Consider the following 18075-nt stretch of genomic DNA (forward strand, 5'->3'; position numbering starts at 1 on the left):
AACCTGAAGGTGACGTCTGAGACAGAGACATTATAACAACAACCTGAAGGTGACGTCTGAGACAGAGACATTATAACAACAACCTGAAGGTGATGTCTGAGACAGAGACATTATAACAACAACCTGAAGGTGATGTCTGAGACAGAGACATTATAACAACAACCTGAAGGTGATGTCTGAGACAGAGACATTATAACAACATCCTGAAGGTGATGTCTGAGACAGAGACATTATAACAACAACCTGAAGGTGACGTCTGAGACAGAGACATTATAACAACAACCTGAAGGTGACGTCTGAAACAGAGACATTATAACAACAACCTGAAGGTGATGTCTGAGACAGAGACATTATAACAACAACCTGAAGGTGATGTCTGAGACAGAGACATTATAACAACAACCTGAAGGTGATGTGTGCCCCAGAGACATTATAACAACAACCTGAAGGTGATGTCTGAGACAGAGACATTACAACAACAACCTGAAGGTGATGTCTGAGACAGAGACATTACAACAACAACCTGAAGGTGACGTCTGAGACAGAGACATTATAACAACAACCTGAAGGTGATGTCTGAGACAGAGACATTATAACAACAACCTGAAGGTGACGTCTGAGACAGAGACATTATAACAACAACCTGAAGGTGACGTCTGAGACAGAGACATTATAACAACAACCTGAAGGTGATGTCTGAGACAGAGACATTATAACAACAACCTGAAGGTGACGTCTGAGACAGAGACATTACAACAACAACCTGAAGGTGATGTCTGAGACAGAGACATTATAACAACAACCTGAAGGTGATGTCTGAGACAGAGACATTATAACAACAACCTGAAGGTGATGTCTGAGACAGAGACATTATAACAACAACCTGAAGGTGACGTCTGAGACAGAGACATTACAACAACAACCTGAAGGTGATGTCTGAGACAGAGACATTATAACAACAACCTGAAGGTGATGTCTGAGACAGAGACATTATAACAACAACCTGAAGGTGATGTCTGAGACATTACAACAACAACCTGAAGGTGATGTCTGAGACAGAGACATTATAACAACAACCTGAAGGTGATGTCTGAGACAGAGACATTATAACAACAACAACCTGAAGGTGACGTCTGAGACAGAGACATTATAACAACAACCTGAAGGTGATGTCTGAAACAGAGACATTATAACAACAACCTGAAGGTGATGTCTGAGACAGAGACATTATAACAACAACCTGAAGGTGACGTCTGAGACAGAGACATTATAACAACAACCTGAAGGTGACGTCTGAGACAGAGACATTATAACAACAACCTGAAGGTGATGTCTGAGACAGAGACATTATAACAACAACCTGAAGGTGATGTCTGAGACAGAGACATTATAACAACAACCTGAAGGTGATGTCTGAGACAGAGACATTATAACAACATCCTGAAGGTGATGTCTGAGACAGAGACATTATAACAACAACCTGAAGGTGACGTCTGAGACAGAGACATTATAACAACAACCTGAAGGTGATGTCTGAAACAGAGACATTATAACAACAACCTGAAGGTGATGTCTGAGACAGAGACATTATAACAACAACCTGAAGGTGATGTCTGAGACAGAGACATTATAACAACAACCTGAAGGTGATGTCTGAGACAGAGACATTATAACAACAACCTGAAGGTGACGTCTGAGACAGAGACATTATAACAACAACCTGAAGGTGACGTCTGAGACAGAGACATTATAACAACAACCTGAAGGTGACGTCTGAGACAGAGACATTATAACAACAACCTGAAGGTGATGTCTGAGACAGAGACATTATAACAACAACCTGAAGGTGATGTCTGAAACAGAGACATTATAACAACAACCTGAAGGTGATGTCTGAGACAGAGACATTACAACAACAACCTGAAGGTGATGTCTGAGACAGAGACATTATAACAACAACCTGAAGGTGACGTCTGAGACAGAGACATTATAACAACAACCTGAAGGTGACGTCTGAGACAGAGACATTATAACAACAACCTGAAGGTGATGTCTGAGACAGAGACATTATAACAACAACCTGAAGGTGATGTGTGCCCCAGAGACATTATAACAACAACCTGAAGGTGATGTCTGAGACAGAGACATTATAACAACAACCTGAAGATGACGTGTGCCCCAGAGAAACACATCACATCAACCCCATCCACATTTCCAAACACATGATAACTTCCTAGTCAAAAGCAACAGAAAACACTTTGATCTACGATGCAGCATGGTTTACCTGTGAATGTGTTCTTGTTGAGACACTCCTTGATGCGGTTGGATTTCCTGACGTGGAAGGCCTTGGTGATCTCCTGGTTCATGAAGCCTTCATGGTTCATGATGTTCTCCACCATCATCCTCAGGTCAAACACCTCCAGGACCTCCGCGATCTGGGCGATCTTCATCAGATCCCGCTCCTCTTCATCCAGCTCCCCAGTGTAGAGGAACCTCAACACGGCACTGAACGGACCCAGCTGGATGGAGTAGTCCATCTTCACCACCGTCATGTGAGCCGGGGAGCCCGTCACAGGGTTGGTCACGCTCTCCTTGTGGATGCTGTAGAAGGCCTTGCTCCAGGAGGCCAAGGACAGCTTGGTGCGCCGGTGCTTACCAGAGAAGCTCATCATCTTCAGGGTGCCGTCACTCTTAGAGGCCCGGAGGGAGCAGGGGGAGAGGTTGGGGAGCACAGCCACGTCCTCCTCTGTGTCCAGACTAAGGGTCCTGAGGAGAGAGTCCCGGGCATGCCGCTCCGTCACCACCAGGCACTGGGACTCGTCACTGAAGTCCATCTGGAAACAATCACATTTATAACAGGTTTTTTTATGTCACAAAGTGCTCTACAGAAACCCAACCGGAAACCACAGAGAGCAAGCAAAACTGAGGCAGAAGCACAGTGGCTAGGAATAAAAACCTAGAAGGAAGGAATCCGAGAGAGGAACCTAGAGAGGAACCTAGAGAGGAACCTAGAGAGGAACCAGGCAAAGAGACACTACCTGGAACAGGTCATAAAACTTGGAGGAGGAGGTGGAGAGGTAGATCTTGTGGGCGAAGATGTGGATGTGGTCCTGGAGGATGAACATGACGTCAGCACAAAGAGGACTGTCCAATAGGAGGCCAGGACCCTCCCCGTTGTTGATGACACACTCTGGAATCTTGATGAGAGGGGGCGGTGCTTTGGGCGGCAGGAAGGGCGCCTGGAGGAGGGGCTTCTGGACCTTCCGGAGGTGGGACTTCCAGAACTGCAGGTGTCGACGGGAGATGAGCGCGGCTCGAATGGCATTGTCGAAGATGTCCTTGATGCCAAACTGGTCGAACACACTGGTCTCATAGTAGGAGATGCCCAGCTCCTTGGCCACCTCCCGGCCACTCTCTGGAGGAAGGATGTCTCCGGGCTTTATCGGCCTGGTGGGGAGGAAATAAGAGCTATTCTCAATACGGAAGAATACAAAGTCATTATCTATTAAATGTATGTAAACCGGTTTGCTTAATTTAATAAAATGTCAGTAGTTACTGTACATAGAGTTTCAACTAGCACGAAAATGTATAGATCTCGTCAATCAAAACCAGCTACATGATGACGTAACGCTGATTTTATACCTGGCTAGTGGCCTCCTGGCCCTGTTGACAGTCACATGGTGACATAATGCTGATTCTATACCTGGCTAGTGGCCTCCTGGCCCTGTTGACAGCCACATGGTGACATAATGCTGATTCTATACCTGGCTAGTGGCCTCCTGGGCCTGTTGACAGCCACATGGTGACATAATGCTGATTCTATACCTGGCTAGTGGCCTCCTGGCCCTGTTGACAGCCACATGGTGACATAATGCTGATTCTATACCTGGCTAGTGGCCTCCTGGCCCTGTTGACAGCCACATGGTGACGTAATGCTGATTCTGTACCTGGCTAGTGGCCTCCTGGCCCTGTTGACAGCCACATGGTGACATAATGCTGATTCTATACCTGGCTAGTGGCCTCCTGGCCCTGTTGACAGCCACATGGTGACATAATGCTGATTTTATACCTGGCTAGTGGCCTCCTGGCCCTGTTGACAGCCACATGGTGACATAATGCTGATTCTATACCTGGCTAGTGGCCTCCTGGCCCTGTTGACAGCCACATGGTGACATAATGCTTATGCTATACCTGGCTAGTGGCCTCCTGGCCCTGTTGACAGCCACATGGTGACATAATGCTGATTCTGTACCTGGCTAGTGGCCTCCTGGCCCTGTTGACAGCCACATGGTGACATAATGCTGATTCTGTACCTGGCTAGTGGCCTCCTGGCCCTGTTGACAGCCACATGGTGACATAATGCTGATTCTATACCTGGCTAGTGGCCTCCTGGCCCTGTTGACAGTCACATGGTGACATAATGCTTATTCTGTACCTGGCTAGTGGCCTCCTGGCCCTGTTGACAGTCACATGGTGACATAATGCTTATTCTATACCTGGCTAGTGGCCTCCTGGCCCTGTTGACAGCCACATGGTGACATAATGCTGATTATATACCTGGCTAGTGGCCTCCTGGCCCTGTTGACAGCCACATGGTGACATAATGCTGATTTTATACCTGGCTAGTGGCCTCCTGGCCCTGTTGACAGCCACATGGTGACATAATGCTGATTCTATACCTGGCTAGTGGCCTCCTGGCCCTGTTGACAGCCACATGGTGACATAATGCTGATTCTGTACCTGGCTAGTGGCCTCCTGGCCCTGTTGACAGCCACATGGTGACATAATGCTGCTTTTATACCTGGCTAGTGGCCTCCTGGCCCTGTTGACAGCCACATGGTGACATAATGCTGATTCTATACCTGGCTAGTGGCCTCCTGGCCCTGTTGACAGGCACATGGTGACATAATGCTGATTCTATACCTGGCTAGTGGCCTCCTGGCCCTGTTGACAGCCACATGGTGACATAATGCTGATTTTATACCTGGCTAGTGGCCTCCTGGCCCTGTTGACAGTCACATGGTGACATAATGCTGATTCTATACCTGGCTAGTGGCCTCCTGGCCCTGTTGACGGCCTCCAGATCAGCGTAACGCAGGTCCAGCTGACAACCCACCAGGATGACAGGCGTCCTGGGACAAAAGTGCTTGATCTCCATGTGCCACATGGTCTTGACGTGATGCAGAGAGTTGGGGTTGGCGATGGAGAAACACAGCACAACCACGTCTGACCTGGAGAGAACAGAGAGGAGCCAGAAAGACACACCAGATAATCAAAGCCAGAAAGACACACAGAAAGCTACTGTTTACAGGCCTCCTGGGCCGTATGCAGCGTCACTAACTGAGTTCCCTGAATTCCTATCAGACCTTGTTGTCAGGGCAGATAATATTCTAGTTTTTGGTGACTTTAATATTCACATGGAAAAGTCCACAAACCCACTCCAAAAGGCTTTCGGGGCCATCATCAACTCAGTGGGTTTTGTCCAACATGTCTCGAGACTTACTCACTGCCACAGTCAAACTCTGGATCTAGTTTTGTCCCGTGGAATAAATGTTGTGGATCTTAATGTTTTCCTCATAATCGTGGACAAATTGACCACGATTTTATTACATTTGCAACAAATAATCTGCTCAGACCCCAACCAAGGATCATCAAAAGCCGTGCTATGAATTCTCAGACAACCCAAATATTCCTAAATTCCCTTCCAGACTCCCTCCACCTACACAAGGACGTCGGAGTACAATTATCGGTTAACCACCTAACTGAGGAACTAAATTTAACCTGGTCTCTGACAAGACAACAGCTACAGTAGTACACCAAACAGAACACCACTCTGACAAGACAACAGCTACAGTACTACACAAAACAGATCATTAACAGTCAGACCGGATCACAGTGTATTGTCATGGCCAGGATCACAGTGTATTGTCATGGCCAGGATCACAGTGTATTGTCATGGCCAAAGCCATAGTGTATTGTCATGGCCAAGGCCATATTGTATTGTCATGGCCAGGATCACAGTGTATTGTCATGGCCAAAGCCATAGTGTATTGTCATGGCCAAAGCCATAGTGTATTGTCATGGCCAAGGCCATAGTGTATTGTCATGGCCAAGGCCATAGTGTATTGTCATGGCCAAGGCCACATTGTATTGTCATGGCCAAGGCCTTAGTGTATTGTCATGGCCAAGGCCATAGTGTATTGTCATGGCCAGGATCACAGTGTATTGTCATGGCCAAGGCCATAGTGTATTGTCATGGCCAAGGCCATAGTGTATTGTCATGGCCAAAGCCATAGTGTATTGTCATGGCCAAAGCCATAGTGTATTGTCATGGCCAAAGCCATAGTGTATTGTCATGGCCAAGGCCATAGTGTATTGTCATGGCCAAGGCCATAGTGTATTGTCATGGCCAAGGCCATAGTGTATTGTCATGGCCAGGATCAGTGTATTGTCATGGCCAAAGCCATAGTGTATTGTCATGGCCAAGGCCATAGTGTATTGTCATGGCCAAGGCCATAGTGTATTGTCATGGCCAGGATCACAGTGTATTGTCATGGCCAGGATCACAGTGTATTGTCATGGCCAAGGCCATAGTGTATTGTCATGGCCAGGATCACAGTGTATTGTCATGGCCAGGATCACAGTGTATTGTCATGGCCAAGGCCATATTGTATTGTCATGGCCAAGGCCTGCATTACGATCATACTGTAGAAGGCCTATAACCAAACAGGTACAGAACACAACAATAGTACTAGGTACTCTGGAATATTTAGGGACAACTCATATTCTTGTTGAATATAGTGTTTTCACATCATAACACGATGTGCCTGTGCCTTTAAGTACAGTGATTTAAGTCTTAAGACAGAACTAAGGCAAATAAGTGCTAACCAAGTCCCCTCTCAAGCAAACCTGGGCTCAGGTGCCAAAGCAGAACTTATAATGGGGTCTAGAACCAGTAGACCTTGATTAGAGTCAGAAATCAATGTGTCAGGTGTTCAGCAGCTATCACAGAGGTTATAATGAATGATTAGAGGGGTGTGGGTTTAAACTGCCTACTAGGTAAACAGACAGACAGATCAATGTGTCAGGTGTTCAGCAGCTATAACAGAGGTTATAATGAATGATTAGAGGGGTGTGGGTTTAAACTGCCTACTAGGTAAACAGACAGACAGATCAATGTGTCAGGTGTTCAGCAGCTATAACAGAGGTTATAATGAATGATTAGATAGGTGTGGGTTTAAACTTCAAGGTAAACAGACAGACCGACCTCATGTCTCGCCGACATCAACAGAGATGTTAGAGGATGATGGTGGCAGCTTGACAACGATCAATCCACCAATCAATGAAAGCTCATCGGAGGCACCAGTTCCATTAAGACCGTCTGAGGCATCATTTAAGAATAACACAGTCGGATACTAAGATCGAGAGTAAACTAATTTACAGGAAGTCTAAAACCAGCTGAATATTTTAGTGTCCAGAGGGCCAGAGCCGGGAACCCAGGTCGTTAGACCGGATCACTACACTATGCATGCAGCCATCAGTCCATGCCAAATACATCAGGACTCACGTCTATTATGCTACACTGTAAATGACTACACCAAACCAGACCCTAGCAGGGTAGTAGATACTACCTAACCAAGCAGAGTAGCAGACACTACCTAACCTAGCAGATACTACCTAACCTAGCAGATACTACCTAACCAAGCAGAGTAGCAGACACTACCTAACCTAGCAGGGTAGTAGATACTACCTAACCAAGCAGAGTAGCAGACACTACCTAACCTAGCAGAGTAGCAGACACTACCTAACCTAGCAGATACTACCTAACCTAGCAGATACTACCTAACCAAGCAGAGTAGCAGACACTACCTAACCTAGCAGAGTAGCACATACTACCTAACCTAGCAGAGTAGCAGATGCTACCTAACCTAGCAGATACTACCTAACCTAGCAGATACTACCTAGCAGAGTAGCAGACACTACCTAACCTAGCAGAGTAGCAGATACTACCTTACCTAGCAGAGTAGCAGATACTACCTAACCTAGCAGATACTACCTAACCTAGCAGACACTACCTAACCTAGCAGAGTAGCAGATACTACCTAACCTAGCAGATACTACCTAACCTAGCAGACACTACCTAACCTAGCAGAGAAGTAGATACTACCTAACCTACCAGGAACTACCTAACCTAGCAGACACTACCTAACCTAGCAGAGAAGTAGATACTACCTAACCTACCAGGAACTACCTAACCTAGCAGAGTAGCAGATACTACCTAACCTAGCAGATACTACCTAACCAAGCAGAGTAGCAGGTACTACCTAACATAGCAGAGAAGCAGATACTACCTAACCAAGCAGAGTAGCAGACACTACCTAACCTAGCAGGAACTACCTAACCTAGCAGTGAAGCAGATACTACCTAACCTAGCAGATACTACCTAACCTAGCAGATACTACCTAACCAAGCAGAGTAGCAGACACTACCTAACCTAACAGAGAAGCAGATACTAGCAGATACTACCTAACCTAGCAGAGTAGCAGATACTAGCAGACACTACCTAACCTAGCAGAGAAGCAGATACTAGCAGATACTACCTAACCTAGCAGATACTACCTAGCAGAGTAGCATACACTACCTAACCTAGCAGAGTAGCAGATACTACCTAACCTAGCAGAGTAGCAGATACTACCTAACCTAGCAGAGAAGCAGATACTACCGAACCTAGCAGATACTACCTAACCTAGCAGATACTACCTAACCTAGAAGATACTACCTAACCTAGCAGAGTAGCAGATACTACCTTACCTAGCAGAGTAGCAGATACTACCTAACCTAGCAGATACTACCTAACCTAGCAGACACTACCTAACCTAGCAGAGTAGCAGATACTACCTAACCTAGCAGACACTACCTAACCTAGCAGAGAAGTAGATACTACCTTACCAAGCAGAGTAGCAGACACTACCTAACCTACCAGGAACTACCTAACCTAGCAGAGTAGCAGATACTACCTAACCTAGCAGATACTACCTAACCAAGCAGAGTAGCAGGTACTACCTAACATAGCAGAGAAGCAGATACTACCTAACCAAGCAGAGTAGCAGACACTACCTAACCTAGCAGGAACTACCTAACCTAGCAGTGAAGCAGATACTACCTAACCTAGCAGATACTACCTAACCTAGCAGATACTACCTAACCAAGCAGAGTAGCAGACACTACCTAACCTAACAGAGAAGCAGATACTAGCAGATACTACCTAACCTAGCAGAGTAGCAGATACTAGCAGACACTACCTAACCTAGCAGAGAAGCAGATACTAGCAGATACTACCTAACCTAGCAGATACTACCTAGCAGAGTAGCATACACTACCTAACCTAGCAGAGTAGCAGATACTACCTAACCTAGCAGAGTAGCAGATACTACCTAACCTAGCAGAGAAGCAGATACTACCTAACCTAGCAGAGAAGCAGATACTACCGAACCTAGCAGATACTACCTAACCTAGCAGATACTACCGAACCTAGCAGAGTAGCAGACACTACCTAACCTAGCAGATACTACCTAACCTAGCAGAGTAGCAGATACTACCTAACCTAGCAGAGAAGCAGATACTACCTTATCTAGCAGAGTAGCAGATACTACCTTACCTAGCGGATACTACCTAACCAAGCAGATACTACCTAACCAAGCAGATACTACCTAACCAAGCAGATACTACCTAACCTAGCAGATACTACCTAACCTAGCAGAGTAGCAGATACTACCGAACCTAGCAGATACTACCTAACCTAGCAGAGTAGCAGGTACTACCTAACCTAGCAGAGTAGCAGACACTACCTAACCTAGCAGAGAAGCAGATACTACCTAACCTAGCAGATACTACCTAACCTAGCAGAGTAGCAGATACTAGATAATACCTAGATACTACCTAGATACTACCTAACCTAGCAGATGCTACCTAGCCTAGCAGAGTAGCAGATACTAGATAATACCTAGATACTACCTAGATACTACCTAACCTAGCAGATACTACCTAACCTAGCAGACACTACCTAACCTAGCAGACACTACCTAAACTAGCAGAGGAGCAGGTACTACCTAACCTAGCAGATACTACCTAACCTAGCAGAGTAGCAGATACTACCTAACCTAGCAGAGAAGCAGATACTACCTAACCTAGCAGAGAAGCAGATACTACCGAACCTAGCAGATACTACCTAACCTAGCAGATACTACCTAACCTAGAAGATACTACCTAACCTAGAAGATACTACCTAACCAAGCAGAGTAGCAGATACTACCTAACCAAGCAGAGTAGCAGATACTACCTAAACTAGCAGATACTACCTAACCTAGCAGATACTACCGAACCTAGCAGAGTAGCAGACACTACCTAACCTAGCAGATACTACCTAACCTAGCAGAGTAGCAGATACTACCTAACCTAGCAGAGAAGCAGATACTACCTTATCTAGCAGAGTAGCAGATACTACCTTACCTAGCGGATACTACCTAACCAAGCAGATACTACCTAACCAAGCAGATACTACCTAACCTAGCAGATACTACCTAACCTAGCAGATACTACCTAACCTAGCAGATACTACCTAACCTAGCAGAGTAGCAGATACTACCGAACCTAGCAGATACTACCTAACCTAGCAGAGTAGCAGGTACTACCTAACCTAGCAGATACTACCGAACCTAGCAGAGTAGCAGACACTACCTAACCTAGCAGATACTACCTAACCTAGCAGAGTAGCAGATACTACCTAACCTAGCAGAGAAGCAGATACTACCTTATCTAGCAGAGTAGCAGATACTACCTTACCTAGCGGATACTACCTAACCAAGCAGATACTACCTAACCAAGCAGATACTACCTAACCTAGCAGATACTACCTAACCTACCAGATACTACCTAACCTAGCAGAGTAGCAGATACTACCGAACCTAGCAGATACTACCTAACCTAGCAGAGTAGCAGGTACTACCTAACCTAGCAGAGTAGCAGACACTACCTAACCTAGCAGAGAAGCAGATACTACCTAACCTAGCAGATACTACCTAACCTAGCAGAGTAGCAGATACTAGATAATACCTAGATACTACCTAGATACTACCTAACCTAGCAGATGCTACCTAGCCTAGCAGAGTAGCAGATACTTCCTAACCTAGCAGATACTACCTAACCTAGCAGACACTACCTAACCTAGCAGACACTACCTAAACTAGCAGAGGAGCAGGTACTACCTAACCTAGCAGATACTACCTAACCTAGCAGAGTAGCAGATACTAGATACTACCTAGATACTACCTAGATACTACCTAACCTAGCAGATGCTACCTAGCCTAGCAGAGTAGCAGATACTTCCTAACCTAGCAGATACTACCTAACCTAGCAGACACGACCTAACCTAGCAGACACTACCTAAACTAGCAGAGGAGCAGGTACTACCTAACCTAGGAGATACTACCTAACCAAGAAGGTACTACCTAACCTAGCAGAGTAGCAGATACTACCTAACCAAGCAGATACTACCTAACCTACAGGTTCTGCCCATACAGTATTCTGTGTACAGGTTCTGCCCATACAGTATTGCCAGTGGAGCCATATAGCCCATCATCTAACAGAGTAGAACAGAGCTCCAGATACTACCTAACCTAGGAGATACTACCTAACCAAGAAGGTACTACCTAACCTAGCAGAGTAGCAGATACTACCTAACCAAGCAGATACTACCTAACCTACAGGTTCTGTCCATACTGTCCCATCCTTACCCATCCCATCCTTACACATCCCATCCTTACCCATCCTTCCTCATCGCATCCTTACTCATCCCATCCTTACCAATCCTTACCCATCCCATCCTTACCCATCCCATCCTTACCCATCCCATCCTTACCCATCCCATCCTTACCCATCCCATCCCTACCCATCCTTACCCATCCATCCCATCCTTACCCGTCCCATACTTACCCATCCCATCCTTACACATCCATACCCATCCCATCCTTACACATACCATCCTTACCCATCCTTACACATCCTTACACATCCCATCCTTACCCATCCCATCCTTACCCATCCCATCCTTACACATCCTTACCCATCCCATCCTTACCCAACCTTACCCATCCCATCCTTACCCATCCCTACCCAACCCTACCTGTCCCATCCTTACCCATCCCATCCTTACCCATCCCATCCCAACCCATCCCATCCTTACTCATCCCATCCTTACCCATCCCATCCTTACTCATCCCATCCTTACCCATCCTTACACATCCCATCCTTACCCATCCCATCCTTACCCATCCCATCCTTACCCATCCTTACCCATCCCATCCTTACCCATCCTTACCCATCCCATTCTTACTCATCCTTACCATCCCATCCATCCATCCTTACCCATCCCATCCATCCATCCTTACCCATCCTTAATCATCCCATCCTTACCAATCCTTAATCATCCCATCCTTACCCATCCTTACTCAACCCATCCTTACCCATCCCATTCTTACTCATCCTTACTCATCCCGTCCCTACCATCCATCCCATCCTTACACATCCCATCCTTACCCATCCCATCCTTACCCATCCCATCCCTACCCATCCTTACCCATCCATCCCATCCTTACCCGTCCCATACTTACCCATCCCATACTTACACATCCATACCCATCCCATCCTTACACATACCATCCTTACCCATCCTTACACATCCTTACACATCCCATCCTTACCCATCCCATCCTTACCCATCCCATCCTTACACATCCTTACCCATCCCATCCTTACCCAACCTTACCCATCCCATCCTTACCCATCCCTACCCAACCCTACCTGTCCCATCCTTACCCATCCCATCCTTACCCATCCCATCCCAACCCATCCCATCCTTACTCATCCCATCCTTACCCATCCCATCCTTACTCATCCCATCCTTACCCATCCTTACACATCCCATCCTTACCCATCCCATCCTTACCCATCCCATCCTTACCCATCCTTACCCATCCCATCCTTACCCATCCTTACCCATCCCATTCTTACTCATCCTTACCATCCCATCCATCCATCCTTACCCATCCCATCCATCCATCCTTACCCATCCTTAATCATCCCATCCTTACCAATCCTTAATCATCCCATCCTTACCCATCCTTACTCAACCCATCCTTACCCATCCCATTCTTACTCATCCTTACTCATCCCGTCCCTACCATCCATCCCATCCTTACACATCCCATCCTTACACATCCCTAACCATACTTACCCATCCCTAACCATACTTACCCATCCCTACCCATCCTTACCCTCCCTACCCATCCCATCCTTACTCATCCTTACCCATCCCATCCTTACCCATCCCTACCCATTCCATCGTATCCCATCCTTACCCATCCCATCCTTACCCATCCCATCCCATCACTACCCAACATTACCCATCCATCCCATCCATCCCATCCCATTCTTACCCATCCCATCCTTACCCATCCCATCCATTCCACCCTTACCCATCCCATCCCATCCTTACCCATCCTTAACCATCCCATCCTTACACATCCTTACTCATCCCATCCTTACCCATCCCATTCCATCTTTACCCATCCTTACCCATCCCATCCCTACCCATCCTTACCCATCCATCCCATCCTTACCCGTCCCATACTTACCCATCCATCCCATCCTTACCCGTCCCATACTTACCCATCCATCCCATCCTTACCCGTCCCATACTTACCCATCCCATCCTTACACATCCATACCCATCCCACCCTTACACATACCATCCTTACACATCCTTACACATCCCATCCTTACCCATCCCATCCGTACCCATCCTTACCCATCCCATCCTTATACATCCTTACCCATCCCATCCTTACCCAACCTTACCCATCCCATCCTTACCCATCCCATCCTTACCCATCCCTACCCAACCCTACCTGTCCCATCCTTACTCATCCCATCCTTAGCCATCCTTACACATCCCATCCTTACCCATCCCATCCTTACCTATCCCATCCATCCTTACCCATCCTTACCCATCCCATCCTTACCCATCCCATCCTTACCCATCCAATCCTTACCCATCCCATCCTTACTCATCCCATCCTTACCCATCCCATCCTTACCCATCCCATCCTTAACCATCCCATCCTTACCCATCCTTACCCATCCCATCCTTACCCATCCCATCCTTACCCATCCTTAATCATCCTATCCTTACTCATCCCATCCTTACCCATCCCATCCTTACCCATCCCATTCTTACTCATCCTTACCCATCCCATCCTTACCTATCCCATCCATCCATCCTTACCCATCCCATCCTTACCAATCCTTAATCATCCCATCCTTACCCATCCTTACTCAACCCATCCTTACCCATCCCATTCTTACTCATCCTTACCCATCCCATCCTTACTCATTCCATCCTTACCCGTCCTTACCCATCCCGTCCTTACCCATCCCGTCCTTACCCATCCCGTCCTTACCCATCCCGTCCTTACCCATCCCGTCCTTACTCATCCCGTCCTTACTCATCCCGTCCTTACTCATCCCGTCCTTACTCATCCCGTCCTTACCCATCCCATCCGTACACATCCATACCCATCCCACCCTTACACATACCATCCTTACACATCCTTACACATCCCATCCTTACCCATCCCATCCGTACCCATCCTTACCCATCCCATCCTTATACATCCTTACCCATCCCATCCTTACCCAACCTTACCCATCCCATCCTTACCCATCCGATCCTTACCCATCCCTACCCAACCCTACCTGTCCCATCCTTACTCATCACATCCTTAGCCATCCTTACACATCCCATCCTTACCCATCCCATCCTTACCCATCCCTACCCAACCCTACCTGTCCCATCCTTACTCATCACATCCTTAGCCATCCTTACACATCCCATCCTTACCCATCCCATCCTTACCCATCCCATCCATCCTTACCCATCCCATCCTTACCCATCCCATCCTTACCCATCCCATCCTTACCCATCCCATCCTTACTCATCCCATCCTTACACATCCCATCCTTACCCATCCCATCCTTACCCATCCCATCCTTACCAATCCCATCCTTAACCATCCCATCCTTAACCATCCCATCCTTAACCATCCCATCCTTACCCATCCTTACCCATCCCATCCTTACCCATCCCATCCTTACCCATCCTTACCCATCCCATTCTTACTCATCCTTACCCATCCCATCCTTACCTATCCCATCCATCCATCCTTACCCATCCCATCCTTACCCATCCCATCCTTACCAATCCTTAATCATCCCATCCTTATCCATCCTTACTCAACCCATCCTTACCCATCCCATTCTTACTCATCCTTACCCATCCCATCCTTACTCATTCCATCCTTACCCATCCTTACCCATCCCATCCTTACCCATCCCATCCATCCTTACCCATCCCATCCTTACCCATCCCATCCTTACCCATCCCATCCTTACCCATCCCATCCTTACCCATCCCATCCTTACCCATCCCATCCTTACTCATCCCATCCTTACACATCCCATCCTTACACATCCCATCCTTAACCATCCCATCCTTAACCATCCCATCCTTAACCATCCCATCCTTAACCATCCTTACCCATCCCATCCTTACCCATCCCATCCTTACCCATCCTTAATCATCCCATCCTTACCCATCCTTACTCATCCCATCCTTACCCATCCCATCCTTAACCATCCCATTCTTACTCATCCTTACCCATCCCATCCTTACCTATCCCATCCATCCATCCTTACCCATCCCATCCTTACCCATCCCATCCTTACCAATCCTTAATCATCCCATCCTTATCCATCCTTACTCAACCCATCCTTACCCATCCCATTCTTACTCATCCTTACCCATCCCATCCTTACTCATTCCATCCTTACCCATCCTTACAAATCCCATCCTTACCCATCCCGTCCTTACCCATCCCGTCCTTACCCATCCCGTCCTTACCCATCCCGTCCTTACCCATCCCGTCCTTACCCATCCCGTCCTTACCCATCCCGTCCTTACCCATCCCGTCCTTACTCATCCCGTCCTTACTCATCCCGTCCTTACTCATCCCGTCCTTACTCATCCCGTCCTTACTCATCCCGTCCTTACTCATCCCATCCCTACCATCCATCCATCCTTACCCATCCCATCCTTACACATCCCATCCTTACACATCCCTAACCATACTTACCCATCCCTACCCATCCTTACCCTCCCTACCCATCCCATCCTTACTCATCCTTACCCATCCCATCCTTACCCATCCTTACCCATCCCATCGTATCCCATCCTTACCCATCCCATCCTTACCCATCCTTACCCATCCCATCACTACCCATCCATCCCATCCATCCCATCCCATCCTTACCCATCCCATCAAATCCCATCCTTACCCATCCTTACCCATCCATCCCATCCATCCCATCCTTACCCATCCCATCCTTAACCATCCCATCCTTACCCATCCCATCCTTACCCATCCCATCCTTACCCATCCCATCCTTACACATCCCAACACTACCCATCCCCATCAATCCCATCCATTCCATCCTTACCCATCCCATCCCATCCTTAGCCATCCTTAACCATCCCATCCTTACACATCCTTACTCATCCCATCCCTACACATCCTTACCCATCCCATCCTTACCCATCTCATCCTTACCCATCCCATCCTTAACCATCCTTACCCATCCCATACCTACATCCCATCCTTACCCGTCCCATACTTACCCATCCCATCCTTACCCATCCCATCCTTACCCATCCCATCCTTACACATCCCTACCCAACCCTACCTGTCCCATCCTTACTCATCCCATCCTTACCCATCCCATCCTTACCCATCCCATCCATCCTTACCCATCCTTACCCATCCCATCCTTACTCATCCCATCCTTACCCATCCTTACCCATCCCATCCTTACTCATCCCATCCTTACTCATCCCATCCTTACCCATCCTTACACATCCCATCCTTACCCATCCCATCCTTACCCATCCCATCCTTACCCATCCCATCCTTACCCATCCTTAATCATCCCATCCTTACCCATCCTTAATCATCCCATCCTTACCCATCCTTACTCATCCCATCCTTACCCATCCCATTCTTACTCATCCTTATCCATCCCATCCTTACCCATCCCATCCATCCATCCTTACCCATCCCATCCTTACCCATCCCATCCTTACCAATCCTTAATCATCCCATCCTTACCCATCCTTACTCAACCCATCCTTACCCATCCCATTCTTACTCATCCTTACCCATCCCATCCTCACTCATTCCATCCTTACCCATCCTTACCCATCCCATCCTTACCCATCCTTATCCATCCCGTCCTTACTCATCCCGTCCTTACTCATCCCGTCCCTACCATCCATCCATCCATCCCCATCCCATCCTTACACATCCCATCCTTACACATCCCTAACCATACTTACCCCTCCCTACCCATCCCATCCTTACTCATCCTTACCCATCCCATCCTTACCCATCCCTACCCATCCTTACCCATCCCATCATATCCCATCCTTACCCATCCTTACCCATCCCATCACTACCCATCATTACCCATCCATCCCATCCATCCCATCCCATCCTTACCCATCCCATCCTTACCCATCCCATCCTTACCCATCCTTACCCATCCAATCCTTACCCATCCTTACCCATCCCATCCTTACACATCCCTAACCATACTTACCCATCCCTACCCATCCTTACCCTCCCTACCCATCCCATCCTTACTCATCCTTACCCATCCCATCCTTACCCATCCCTACCCATCCTTACCCATCCCATCATATCCCATCCTTACCCATCCTTACCCATCCCATCACTACCCATCATTACCCATCCATCCCATCCATCCCATCCCATCCTTACCCATCCCATCCTTACCCATCCCATCCTTACCCATCCTTACCCATCCTTACCCATCCTTACCCATCCATCCCATCCTTACCCATCCCATCCTTACACATCCCATCCTTACCCATCCTTACCCTTCCAT

The 18075-nt window shown here is 47.3% G+C and overlaps 1 protein-coding gene across 1 annotated transcript in view; it reads right to left on the minus strand.

Annotated features, from left to right (window-relative positions):
* Positions 1–18075, minus strand: part of LOC139396892 (Rho related BTB domain containing 1) — a 58704-nt gene that overhangs the window by 14496 nt on the left and 26133 nt on the right. The window contains exons 4-6 of the mRNA XM_071143816.1: positions 5046–5231; positions 3039–3447; positions 2285–2834 (exon numbers count right to left, since the gene is read on the minus strand). Of these exons, the coding sequence (XP_070999917.1) occupies positions 2285–2834; positions 3039–3447; positions 5046–5231 (1145 nt within the window). The remainder of the gene's footprint in view (positions 1–2284; positions 2835–3038; positions 3448–5045; positions 5232–18075) is intronic.

Source organism: Oncorhynchus clarkii, unplaced genomic scaffold (assembly GCF_045791955.1).
Source record: "Oncorhynchus clarkii lewisi isolate Uvic-CL-2024 unplaced genomic scaffold, UVic_Ocla_1.0 unplaced_contig_12997_pilon_pilon, whole genome shotgun sequence".
Taxonomy (NCBI): Eukaryota; Metazoa; Chordata; class Actinopteri; order Salmoniformes; family Salmonidae; genus Oncorhynchus; species Oncorhynchus clarkii.